At 45.0% G+C, this 13,152-nt stretch overlaps 2 protein-coding genes across 3 annotated transcripts in view; both read left to right on the top strand.

Annotated features, from left to right (window-relative positions):
• rad54b (RAD54 homolog B) overlaps positions 1-13,152 on the top strand; it is a 30,009-nt gene that overhangs the window by 4,604 nt on the left and 12,253 nt on the right. For both annotated transcript variants that reach the window (XM_035384036.1, XM_035384026.1), the window contains exons 4-6: positions 9,327-9,578; positions 10,165-10,452; positions 10,982-11,144. In XM_035384036.1, coding sequence (XP_035239927.1) covers positions 9,327-9,578; positions 10,165-10,452; positions 10,982-11,144 — 703 coding nt within the window. The remainder of the gene's footprint in view (positions 1-9,326; positions 9,579-10,164; positions 10,453-10,981; positions 11,145-13,152) is intronic.
• On the top strand, positions 51-4,174 carry LOC118208993 (fibrinogen silencer-binding protein). The gene is made up of 2 exons (XM_035384052.1): positions 51-475; positions 3,040-4,174. The coding sequence occupies exons 1-2, from the start codon at positions 75-77 to the stop codon at positions 3,599-3,601; spliced, it is 963 nt and encodes a 320-aa protein (XP_035239943.1). The 5' UTR covers positions 51-74; the 3' UTR covers positions 3,602-4,174.

Genomic DNA, 13,152 nt, shown 5'->3' with positions numbered 1-13,152 from the left:
AGAGCTGGAGAGAGGAAGACACCAAAACAAAACAAGACAACAACAAAAAGAGACCGGACACAGTATGAGCAAGGATGGCTGCTGTGTTCATGGCAACAAGCATGGTGGGCAAAGCTAGGTCGTCCAATTTCACCCTCTCCGAGAAGCTGGACCTACTGAAGCTGGTGAAGCCCCACATTCGGATTCTGGAGGAGCACACCAACAAGCATGCCGTGATTGTGGACAAAAACAAGTGCTGGGACAACATTGCGGACCAGTACAACGCGCTGGGCGGGGACCGGCCGCCCCGGACCGCCCAGGGCCTCCGCACCCTGTACAAGCGTCTGAAGGAGAGCGCCAAGCAGGAGATAATCCAGCGCAAGCATGCCCAGCCCGAGTACCGGGGCAGCATCTCCGAGCCCACCAAGAGGGTCATGGAGATGATCCCGCACCTCTTCCACCCGCTCCACGAAAAGGAACACAATGCCATGCACAGGTAAGAACCCTGCCCCCGACCCTCCTCCCCCCTCCAGGCAGGCCCAGTCACTCGGTGTCCTCCAATAACACCAAGTGTTGTGGTCATTTAAATACCCCCCTCCCTTTTTTTTCCTTTAAGTCTCACAAATACCCCAGTGCATTTGATCCGTGGTTCGTCCTTCCTCAGAGGTGTGCTGTTAGCTGTAAGCCCGAGTCCAGCGTGATCTTTAGGAAGAAGCTTTAACACTCGCCATGAGTGCCGCTGTAGAAGTGTAGGATATCCAGGGCTGCATTGTGAATTGGTGTACGCTATACAGCGTTACATTTAGCCGTCCCTCCCCCTTTTTTTCCTGCCGGGTGCAATGCCAGATTAAAGAGACAAGCATGCTATTGTGAGTCCCGTCCAGCCGGTTGCTATCCGGAACGAGGGGGTCGTCTTGCGTTTGTTTCCCTGGCCACAAGTAAATTGTTGCTTGTGCGCTTTTACTTTTTTTTTTTTTTTGGGTCGGTAGGCCAGAAGAGAAATGCGGAAAGGGCTGTGGGCTGTCTTGCTGAAAAGCAGGCGTGTGTTGAGCAACAGCAGTGCACTGCTTTTTCTCCTTTTCTTTTTCTTTTTTTATAACCGCAGCGCAGATCCCCTATCTAGAGACCACGTCCCCTATCTTTGCTGGGGTTCCTCTGAATTCCTGTCTCGGAGCACGTTTTCTGTTTTTTGTTTTTATGAACTGTGGAGGAAAAAAAGGCATTCGACAACAATTGCTGTGATTTTCTGACCAGCAAAGGGAAGGAATTGAGCCACCATGAGCCAGATTCCCCTTTCCTCCTATTGTTTCAAAGTATAAAAAATAAAATCCTGTTTGCTTTTGAATCTGATATGCGATCCGTTGATTTGCTTCAGAACAAACCAGATTCATTGTTTTTTATTCCCATTTTAGATAACTGCGCCAATTCCCAACTATATTTTATTAAGTTTGCATGTGACATTAGTAAATAGTGAATTTTAGATTTGGAGGGAATTAACTACTGGAGGTAAAAAAAATGTAGCTCAAGCCAAACAACGATATTAGGACCCTTGTTAATATTTAAGAGTAGAGTTGCTGAAGACAAAAGGCTGGTTAAGATTGTGACATTTTCATTGTTACTGAATCACCCAGAGATTCGCATCTGCTTTGAGATTGTCAAGATAAAATGTTATAGGCAATTCTGTGCAGGCTCTGCATGCAGGTAACATTAGCACTGGTGTCAGAAGCATTAACCTTTTACCTTCGACCCAACTTAAATGTTATTTCTTTTGAAATTTTATTGTCTAGCATTTAATTGTTCATGTTTTTAGTTTAGTGAGTGATTAGTGTAGCTCAGGAGTGTCAAGCATGTCCTTGAGGTCTGCAGTACTTTCCTTTCAATCGCCAACCAATTTAGGTTTTGGATACAAAGTGTATGAACTTTATCCAGTTACAGAAACCAGTTTAAAGTCATTGATTTATTGCAGAAACACACACACACACACACACACACACAGCTGACAAACCAAGAATGGAATTGGACACCCACCCAATGTGCACTATACAACAGAGCTTTTCAAATTTGGGATTGGTTCCAGTTAAATTCTTCCTCCGCACAAATGATAATAAACCACAGATTTATTATTCTCAGTTATTTACAGTTCTCTCTATTTACATAACTTTACCACCGTGTAACCTACCACACATTTACTTGTATTCCAATCAGTTCAATTTTGGTAAAATTTGGTAAATCAGAATTATAATATGCACTTTCCCCCCTTGTTCTAACTTTCTTTTTTTGACTAGATATAACCTAGGAACATTTAAGGGTTTTTATATTTTTGGAGATACTGTATTTATGAAATGTGAGTGATCTGTAAGCATGCATAAGGAAGACTGTCAAAGTCATTTGAGTCTGTATCTAGCCAGAAGCACCATTTTGTTTCTGCTCAGTAAACCTCTTGATGGATCTCTTGAAGACAGCCAGCAAAACTGCACAAACACTGCACTGTGCTGTACATATCATTACACACATCTCATTTCTGCATTTACTCATCACATGCAGAATCTCAGGCAGTTTTACAAAGTGTTTCAGGGACAGAACTTTTCTCTCTTTGCTTTTAGACTCCCATAAAAGCCAGATAATTCTAGTTAGCATTAGCATAACTCATCATCTTAATAACTAATGTTCATGTTATCATTGGTTTTTAGACTGTTCATAGTGAAATTCGGCTTACTGAATTGCAAACGGAAAGCTTCAGTTGCGCTGATGGCTAGTGGGAAAGGGAAGAAAGCTAATGCTACAGCATAAGGCACAATTAAAAGAAAGCTTGGGGATTACTGTCCATTGTGTCATTCAGATAACTGGCATTCTTGTTAAAGCAGAATACATGCAAAACAGGTTGAGATCAATGGTCGGATTAAAGTAAGATTTCTGCCGTCTATATTTCAAGCTTATGAGCTGCTGCCGTTGTGTGGGGACGCTTCTTTGGCTTGGCTCTGTCATGTGAGGCGAACACCCTTAGCTGTTCCTGGGTCACTGCGGCGCTGCTGATCATTGGCTGACCGTCTTGTCTTTCAGGATCTTCTACAAGCGCGAGTCGCCGATCGAGCAGCCCGGCAGCAGCTCCTCCCTCCCGGCCATCTTGGACTACCAGCCGGCCGCCGTCATGGTGCGCCTGGACCCCGACATGGACGTCAAGCCCCCGCCCGACCTCGCCATCCTGTCCACGCGCATCTTGGACGGGCACGGCGACGTGGACGCGGTGGTGGCGGAGGACGAGGAGGAGGAGGAGGAGGGCATCGGCTCGGTCCAGGGTTTCGACGGCTCCATCTCCCCCTGCCCGTCGTCGGTGAACCTGGCCATGTCGCACTCGCCCATCCCGCTCCGGCGGGACCTGTACGCCCGGCCCGAGGGCCTCCGGCACCTGGTGGGCCTGGAGCAGGAGACCCTGCAGCTCTCCAAGGAGGAGCACGAGCTGCTGATGGACAACCAGAGGAAGATGGGGCTGTACATCGAGGAGAAGCGCGAGGGCCTGAAGAGGAAGCAGCAGCTGGAGGAGGAGCTGCTCCGGGCCAAGATCAAGGTGGAGAAGCTCAGGGCGGCGCGTCTGAGACACGGGCTCCCCATTCCGCATATGTGACCCCAGAACCCCGCCGCCCCTTCGCTCCAACCACGCCCGAGGCCAGCCTTTACCAGGAGGTTCCGGTCTCCTCACCCTTTCTCCCTCCACTGGAGCCACGCGAACCGGGCCGGGCTCGGAGCCAAAGCCAGGGCCCCGCCGTACGGCGCGGCTGCGTTTCCCGCTAGCAGAGCCGTAGCGCGACGTAGCATTAGCCCCGCCGTCTGCCTGGATCGGGCCGACCGCAGCCTTCAGCCTGCGCGATAAACAGACTCCACACTCCTCCGTGCGACGTGCGTCTTCCTCTGAGTGTTTGCTGTGATCTGTTCATGTTTCGTTCATGTTTCATCTCTGTGGGCGTGTTTTATTTTATTGTGTGGCTCAGATACAGACAGGCGCACTGTAGGTGTACTGCTCTTCCAGTCTGCTAACAGCTCGTCAGAAATGCTAGCCTGCTGCCGGATCCCACTGACAGGGCTCTCATTGGACTTCTTAGTACTGAGGGACAAATCTCAGTATTTGGCACGGTGGTCACCAACCCTGGTCCTGCAGAACTGCTGGATCTGTTGGTTTTTGTGCCGGCCTTAAAAAAAATAAATAAATAAAAAATTTAGACCCAAAATCCGAATGAGGGAAGTTACCTTTGTAATCAGTTAATCGCTCGTAATCATTTCACCAATTAAATTTTGTGTTATAATTAAAACCAACTGAGGCTGTGGACCAAGGTTGGCAACCTCTTTAATAATGGAATGAAGATAATGGAAAATTATGTGGAACCACCAACTCAATGTGCAGGTGCCCTTTTCCAGCCATGGAATTGGTGGGGAAGAGAGTGAAAGAGAGAGGTGTTTGAGATCAGTCATTTTGTCTTGATGAAATCATAACCCAGCAAAGTGACGTGAGGCTCAAAATAACTACAGTGCTGCCACTCATGTGCAAAGAACTCCTGATTGTTTTGCTTTGGAGCCGTGCGTTTCTCAGCAGTGGGACTGCAGCATTGGAAAAAGGAGGCTCGCAAGCTGCTAGCGCTAAAACTGCTCATTTCAGAACCCTTTCGGAGTAACGTGTAAAGTTTCGTATGTGAACAAAATGTATTCGTTAAACAGTCCAAATATTTGCATCTTTTTTTAAGCAGCAGCACTTGTGTGTTTTCATTATTCCTTTCGTGTCTTTTCAACACAAATTTCGATGTGGCAATCGTGTCTATAGGATAAACTGAGCAACGTGTGTCTGATGCCTGTAGTTCGAATTGCCATCTGGGGGAATTTCCTACCTGGAAATAAAATCATTTTTTAAGGATTTATTTCACCTGACTGTTTTGTGTTGTGCTGCCGGTTCACGGTTTTGTGTTTCTCCTGCACTTGGCAGCATTCAGTAGCGGAATTGCTGCGGGTCATGAAGAACATTTCTCCGTTTCCAACTTGGCTGACGATAAAAGTATTGATTCTGAATGGATAAAGAGCTGATGGGCCTTTGATAAGGTTGCTGAAGTCAGCTTAGCTCCAGCAGGAACACGGTACATTATTTGATGAGCGGATGTCCTCCTCTTGGGTAATTTAGGACAGCTTACAATTTTTATGTTATCCATTTATACAGCTGGATATTTTTACTGCAGCAATTTGGGTTAAGTACTTTGCCTAAGGGTACAGTGGTACCAGCCTACCTGGGAACTGATCCTGATGTCATTAGGTCATTAGGTCTCACCTCTGTAACCTCAACTCCACACAGCTGCCTATGCCCCCAAACGCACACGTGCTGATCTTCACCGAGAGAGCACTAATAGGGTGAAGAAAATTTGTGGGTTTTCCCTCTCTGGCCATTGTCTGAGGCTGGCAGGTCATAGATGCTAGTGTGGACTTTGAGTCCTGTGTTAGCTCTAGGTGTCTTAGTGCTTGGTGTCTGTCTCTTGTTTCCAAAGCACCAAGATGGATTCGTTTTGGCATTTGGCTTTTTTGCTACCTTTTCCTCTTCGTAGAATCTTTTTCAGAAGTCGGTTGTTTCTTTACGTTGAAAAGCTTTGTTAGTATTTCAGAAATGGCCAACTGAAATGCTACCGGTAGAAAAAATGCATTTAAACCAAATGAAGTTTAGTTACCAGTAACCGATAAAATTTGAGTCAATTCTGTATTGAATCCGTGTTCACATTTGTTCACTCAGGAACTGTGGTGGAGTTCTCTCCATCACACATGCTTCTGGTGAGGCGTACTCAAATGTGAACGACACATTTCCGACCGTCAGCTAGTTTCTGTCTGAGGAGGAAAATTGCAGGACTAATCACTTTTTTAATCGTTTGATGTGGGATACCGCCAATAAAAACATGGCGCTACTTGAATCGGTGAAGATCACAAGGTTGCAATGTTTCAAAAATAAAAGATATGCATTGCTGTATTTTTTCCAGAATGAATGCATGCCTCTTTGCTCAATGCACAGGTTAACACGTGCCACTTATTGGGTCACGTTATAGACACATTAGACTCAGTAGTTAGTGCTGGCCACACATAGATGGTTATCACAGCACTGTTGGACTTTGATTGCATGGTACGGAGAGTCTGGCTGTTTTGCTACAATTCAAGTCCTGCTGTGATGGTTTTTCATGCAACTGTACATCGCACAGGAGTGTATTCGGGCTCAACAAATGCCAGTAGGTCGCCCTCTACCATGCTTAAGGGGAACATTGTCATTTTAGCAATTAAATCTGTTGTACTTTGAGCTGGACGGCTGTCACACTGATGTTATCTCACTACGAAGTTGGATGCTTGTTTCCTGTGGCTTGTTTCCCTGGCCTCGGATTTTTGGTTTTTAATGCGAGTTAACATCATAGATGTCAATGGTGTGGTATGTGAATTTAGCAGCCTGTATTTAGCACTGAACTGTGATTTCATTGAGCTTTTCAAAATCATTCTACGTGGCACCTTTGCAAGCTGGCCATCTGTTCCACTGACAGTAAGTAAAGTGAATGCCCCGCCTGACCCGCTATTACCCATTTAGAGCAGCATTTGTAACATTTGGTGAACTTTTATTTTGAACGGTTTGAGGAAGGAAAAAAAAAGAAGAAAGAAAAAATATTGTTGACTATTTAATTTGATATTCGTTGTGCGTGCTCGTGACTGAAAATCCAAATTGTTCACATCCCTGGTAGACAGATAATCTGTTTTCTGTGTGTGCCTGTGATTTCCAAAACAGGAGTTAGATTTTCAACTGTAAGAATCTGATCATGGGAAATGTATTTCCCCCCCCCCCCCCCCCCCCCCCCCCCCCTTTTAAGATTTCAGCAGCAGGTTATGTTGCTCCGGATGTCTACTGCAGGATGTAAAAGGAAAAGCCTTTGTCTCACTGTTGCCAGAGGGACCAAATGGAAGCTACACTGGCCAATGGTGATGGGGTGCTACTGAATATTTGCATACATTAACATAAAGGACATTGTCTCTTGAGGGAGGTCTATTTTTTTCTCTTTAGCACATTTAAATTCACATGAGGTGTAGTTTGGGGGTCAGGCATTTCCATGGTATTATTAATATGGTACATTTTCAAGATGTTTCTAATTTTCTATGTGATCAATTATAGCACTTATTTGACCAATTATAGCAGTTGATTTCACAGTTACTGCACCTCTCCTGGTTTTGAATTGAATGCTAACTTTTAAGAAAAAAACAAAAATCAGCCAACCCTGAAACTCCAGGAGCAGGGTTGCATTTCTCTGTTTTGAGTAAATGAATCCTCTATTGGATAATTTTGTTATATATTTACCATAGCACACTCAATTAATTTTTTCTTTGGGGTGGAAAGATTTCCTGTGCAGCTATGTAGGCAGAGCAGCCCAAGACTGTAATATCAACATGGGGACTGAGCTGTAAGAAAATAGCAGGCTTTTAGAGATGTTGAAGGCCTCATTGGTTGGTACCCTCTGCTGGCTAGTTTTAGAACAACATGCATATAAATGGAAAGTGTACAGTTGTATTTAAAATGGCAGGTTCTTCATATTAATATGGATACCTTGCATCAAAATAATTTATATGGCAGTTCCTTCTGTGTTAAGTTCCTTATCCAAGACCATTTAAGATTTACAGTGCATTTCATGTGGTGCTCTCAGGAGTAATTAACTTACACACTGTGCTGCATATTGTATACTGAGTAAAAGGAGCATCACTCTAAAAATGTATATGGAGAAATAAAGTATATGCACAGCAATTGTTTTGCCGTTAATATGAATAGTTGATCAATCATTACTGAAAAATTTGTGCTTTAATAACAGGCCAAATAACTCCCCCAATAATATGATAAAAAATAATTTCATATAATAAAGGTGGGCATTTCATGATGTCATTGGGACATACTGGTAAGGCTGAGTGAAGTGATCATTTCACAGCTGTATTCCGGGGGAGCGTGCCTTTGTTTTTGTTCAGAGAGAGAATTGCGTCCTCATTCTCTGGTTTCTGACAGAGCCTGAATTCATTTACAATCTGTCCTGCCTACTGATCACACTTTCGGAATTAACAGATATGCTTCTTGGCATAGCCATGTCCACGCATCTATGGTGACTGTTACAGAACCACAGTTTGTCAGAAACTGATACATAGTGTCTGGATATGTGATTGGTGTGCAGAATGTTTATGTATATTTATTTATTTATTTATGTATATTTATGTATGCTTATTGATTTCACTGTATTATCAATCATTTTTGTCCTAGACTTTCATGTATAAGTACTGCAATGCCTCAATGCCCAGAGCAGGTAATTAGGTTATTTAACCTGTGGAAACGTTAAGGCTGGTTAAAAGCAACAGCATTTAATCCATTTTCCTCAGCCGATTCTATTATGTAGTCCCGCCTAAAAGAATCGGTACCGAGTATTGATGCCTTTTTAAAATTAAAAATATCATTTATCATTATATTGTGTGTGTGTATATAGCATATATAGTGCTGTACCACCACCCTCCCTATCTGCCAGCAGTTCCTCATGTACTGAGAACCTGCCATGGGAGACCACTGTATTTCTCTATCCCCCCCCAGTGCTCTGAGCTGATCAGATGCATACAGATGTATTCAAATTCTTTCAAACCTCTTCATACTGCCAGCAGACAAAAACAATGAGGGAAAATGGCTGCCGGAAAAAAGTAAATATGTCTCATTGGTTTTTAACTGTCAGTGTAAAGCAGGAGCACTATATGTGCCCTTTTGTAATCTCGGGGCCTTGTATGATGGTGTGGACTCTTCACTAAACATTCAGCACCCACAGTCATTCTGGAACATCTGAAACCACTACAGGCACAGTCAAGTCCAAATTATCAGCAGTTTTGATGAAGGTTAGCACACAAATCTATATAAAATAGCATGTTGTAAATTGTGATTTATGCTGACAATATGCATAAACTTCTTTTCATTTTAATGAAATTGCTCTGAGAAAATGTTCTATGCAAAATCATTGCCCCAATATCCACAATTGGTGAGCACCCTGCTTTTAAAAATTTATACGCAGTCCATACGTACATTTCCACATATATCTTCAATTTTAGTCTCAGGACTACTCAGGACTAGTTTTGGAGAAGAACCCAACCACAGAATATTTAAATATTTTTTGCACCACTGACACAGCTGCACAGGCAATAGAAAAGAGCAAAGCTATTGGCATATTCACAGAATCAAATTTGAGCGCTGATGGCACGGGACTGCAGGCCCTCCGATGAGAGTGATGTGTGTCAGCGTGTGTGTCAGCGTGTGTGTCGGTTTGTATTTGGTATCTGTCCAGGTTTCCAGCGCCCATTGGAGGACCCCCTGCCTCCATGTCCCAGCAGGCCCGGCGTTTCTCCCCCGGGTCCGAACCCCCCGCGCGTGTCGCAGACGGGTCACGCCGGGCCGGACTGCGGCGCCCGGTACTTCAGTGTGATGTGGTGCAAGGCGTCCAAGAAGAAGCACAAGAGGTGGGAGGGGGACGCGGTGCTGGTGGCGCGGGGGCGGAGCGTCGTCCTGAAGGACATGGAGGGCAAGGACATCGGGAGAGGTGAGGCCCCCTGCTGCCCGCGCCTGGAATAACCGCGTCTCTGTGGGGCTGTGCTCTTCAGCGATGGTAACTCTCAGGCAGCCGTGCTCTTATGTAGGGTACTTATGGTCTAGTTCACCATCCATGTCACTGTTTGGACTTGCATAAAATAAGCAAGTTCTGGAAATCAGGTCATTTCAGTTCGTTTTTTGTAATTCCCTACAACCAGTTTGCATTGAATCTTTGTATTAGAATTTCAAGGTTTGAAAGAATTATGTAGAAGACATTTAACTTTAATATATCTCATTAATTCAGTATAGGTTTACGATGTCAATTCATTATTTCTCTAGTAATGAACCCTAAACCCTCACAAGCTCTGTAGCTATCTCGTCATTCGAGCTTGAATCAGAATGCTGCTGGATTTAGGCTTTTTACAAAGTTTTGTCTTTGGGTGGTTAAAGCGTGTTTGGCGAAGTTTCATCTTTCTTTGGGTATGGTTTATCATAGTGCTTTGGGCTTCATTTCAGCTGCTCAATTCTTAACCAATCATTGTCCTTTATATGAATGGTCTGGGTTATTTATATCAGCCACACCTCTCCTCCCGCAGGCACCGGCTACAAGTCCTCGGAGCTGGAGAGCCTGACGGAGGGCCAGTCTCTGATGGTGGGCGGGAAGGAGGTGGAGGTGATGGGCACCGTCTCCGCGGAGGACTTTCGTAGCGGACGCTGCTTCCAGGAGGCGGGGACCGAGACGTCGGCGACGGAGGCCCCGCCCGTTCGAAACCCCGTATCCAAGCCCTTTTCCAGACCCTCGCTGAAGGGGGGCGGGGTGAACCAGCGAGCCCCGCCCCCAGAGGGGCTGGCCTGCGGGCCTCGACACGACCCTCTTGCACCAGGTACCACTCCTGATTCCACGCACGCACGTAGTAGGGATGTGCGAGACGGGACATTGTGGCCGATAGCAGTAACCAGTATGCGTCAGTTACCCATAATATTAGCCATAATCGTAGCATTATGGCAATACAGATAAGTTCATTTTTAGCTATGAAACCAACATAGCTTATCAGTGGGCAACCATAGTACATGGTGAATGCAAGCTTGTGTAGCCGATGGACAACTTTATGTTTATGTGGGCGGAAGTGTACAGACAGAAAGGGGAGATCTGAACAGAATTAATAAACAGGGTTAATGAACAGGGTTAATAAACAGGGCTCAGACAGAATGAGTTATACAGCCCCCCAGGAATTCAGTTTGGCAGCAGCAAATGGGAATGTGACAGTCTGATATCATATCATGTGTGTGCATGTCTGTGCGTGTGTGTGTGTGTGTGCCTGTGTGCACGTGTGTGTGTGCACGTGTGTTTTTTTGCTTGTGTGTGTGTGTGCGTGCGCGTGTGTGTGTGTTTGTGTGTGTTTGCACGTGCAGGAGCCCTGGTCATGCCGAGGCCCACAGAGAACCACCAGTGGGTGTTTAACAAAGCTGGCCTGCCCGTGGTGGACGTCGTGGTGGACCCGCACCTCACCGCACACCTCAGGCCCCACCAGAGGGAGGGTGTGGTCTTCCTGTACGAGTGCATCATGGGAATGAGGTACATGCCCTGTTTTTGTGTAAAAACAAACATAACTCACAAGCAAGCGTCCTTTGGGGTGAGGAATAGTATCTGTGATCAGAGACTTGAATTTGGCTGCTGAATCTGTTGTGCTTTGTGACAGCTGTGTGTTGTACAAAGAGTGTGAGTCAGACTGCTGCTCATTTTGACAGGGTGAGAGTGTTTTGTGTGGTGCGTGCATGTGCCTGTGTGATTCCATAACTGTTCTGTTTTGTGATACCTATGTGTATATTGTAAATATGAGAGTGAGTGTATGACAAGTGTGTGTAATGACCTACGCTCTTTAACAGAGTGAGTGTGTGATTGGTGTGTATAATGACCTACACTCTTTAACAGAGTGAGTGTGTGACTGGTGTGTGTAATGACCTATACTCTTTAACAGAGTGAGTGTGTGACTGGTGTGTGTAATGACCTACGCTCTTTAACAGAGTGTGTGTGTGACCGGTGTGTGTAATGACCTACACTCTTTAACAGAGTGAGTGTGTGACTGGTGTGTGTAATGACCTATACTCTTTAACAGAGTGAGTGTGTGACTGGTGTGTGTAATGACCTACGCTCTTTAACAGAGTGTGTGTGTGACCGGTGTGTGTAATGACCTATACTCTTTAACAGAGTGAGTGTGTGATTGGTGTGTGTAATGACCTACGCTCTTTAACAGAGTGAGTGTGTGACCGGTGTGTGTAATGACCTATAATCTTTAACAGAGTGAGTGTGTGACTGGTGTGTGTAATGACCTATAATCTTTAACAGAGTGAGTGTGTGACTGGTGTGTGTAATGACCTATAATCTTTAACAGAGTGAGTGTGTGACTGGTGTGTGTAATGACCTATAATCTTTAACAGAGTGAGTGTGTGACCGGTGTGTGTAATGACCTATAATCTTTAACAGAGTGAGTGTGTGACTGGTGTGTGTAATGACCTATAATCTTTAACAGAGTGAGTGTGTGACCGGTGTGTGTAATGACCTATAATCTTTAACAGAGTGAGTGTGTGACTGGTGTGTGTAATGACCTATACTCTTTAACAGAGTGAGTGTGTGACTGGTGTGTGTAATGACCTACGCTCTTTAACAGAGTGAGTGTGTGACCGGTGTGTGTAATGACCTATAATCTTTAACAGAGTGAGTGTGTGACTGGTGTGTGTAATGACCTACGCTCTTTAACAGAGTGAGTGTGTGACTGGTGTGTGTAATGACCTATAATCTTTAACAGAGTGAGTGTGTGACTGGTGTGTGTGATGACCTATACTCTTTAACAGAGTGAGTGTGTGACTGGTGTGTGTAATGACCTACGCTCTTTAACAGAGTGAGTGTGTGATTGGTGTGTGTAATGACCTACGCTCTTTAACAGAGTGAGTGTGTGACTGGTGTGTGTAATGACCTACGCTCTTTAACAGAGTGAGTGTGTGATTGGTGTGTGTAATGACCTACGCTCTTTAACAGAGTGAGTGTGTGATTGGTGTGTGTAATGACCTACGCTCTTTAACAGAGTGAGTGTGTGATTGGTGTGTGTAATGACCTACGCTCTTTAACAGAGTGAGTGTGTGATTGGTGTGTGTAATGACCTACGCTCTTTAACAGAGTGAGTGTGTGACTGGTGTGTGTAATGACCTACGCTCTTTAACAGAGTGAGTGTGTGACTGGTGTGTGTAATGACCTACGCTCTTTAACACAGCCAGTGTGTGACCGGTGTGTGTACACTGTAAATGACCTAGGGTCTTTAACACAGCCAGTGTGTGACCGGTGTGTGTACACTGTAAATGACCTTTGGTCTTTAACACAGTGAGTGTGTGACCGGTGTGTGTACACTGTAAATGACCTTTGGTCTTTAACACAGCGAGTGTGTGACCGGTGTGTGTACACTGTAAATGACCTTTGGTCTTTAACACAGCCAGTGTGTGACCGGTGTGTGTACACTGTAAATGACCTTTGGTCTTTAACACAGCGAGTGTGTGACCGGCGTGTGTACACTGTAAATGACCTTTGGTCT

Source organism: Anguilla anguilla, chromosome 1 (genome assembly GCF_013347855.1).
Source record: "Anguilla anguilla isolate fAngAng1 chromosome 1, fAngAng1.pri, whole genome shotgun sequence".
NCBI classification, from domain to species: domain Eukaryota; kingdom Metazoa; phylum Chordata; class Actinopteri; order Anguilliformes; family Anguillidae; genus Anguilla; species Anguilla anguilla.
The sequence above is the reverse complement of the archived record's forward strand: the minus strand, read 5'-3'. Positions and strand labels throughout refer to the sequence as shown.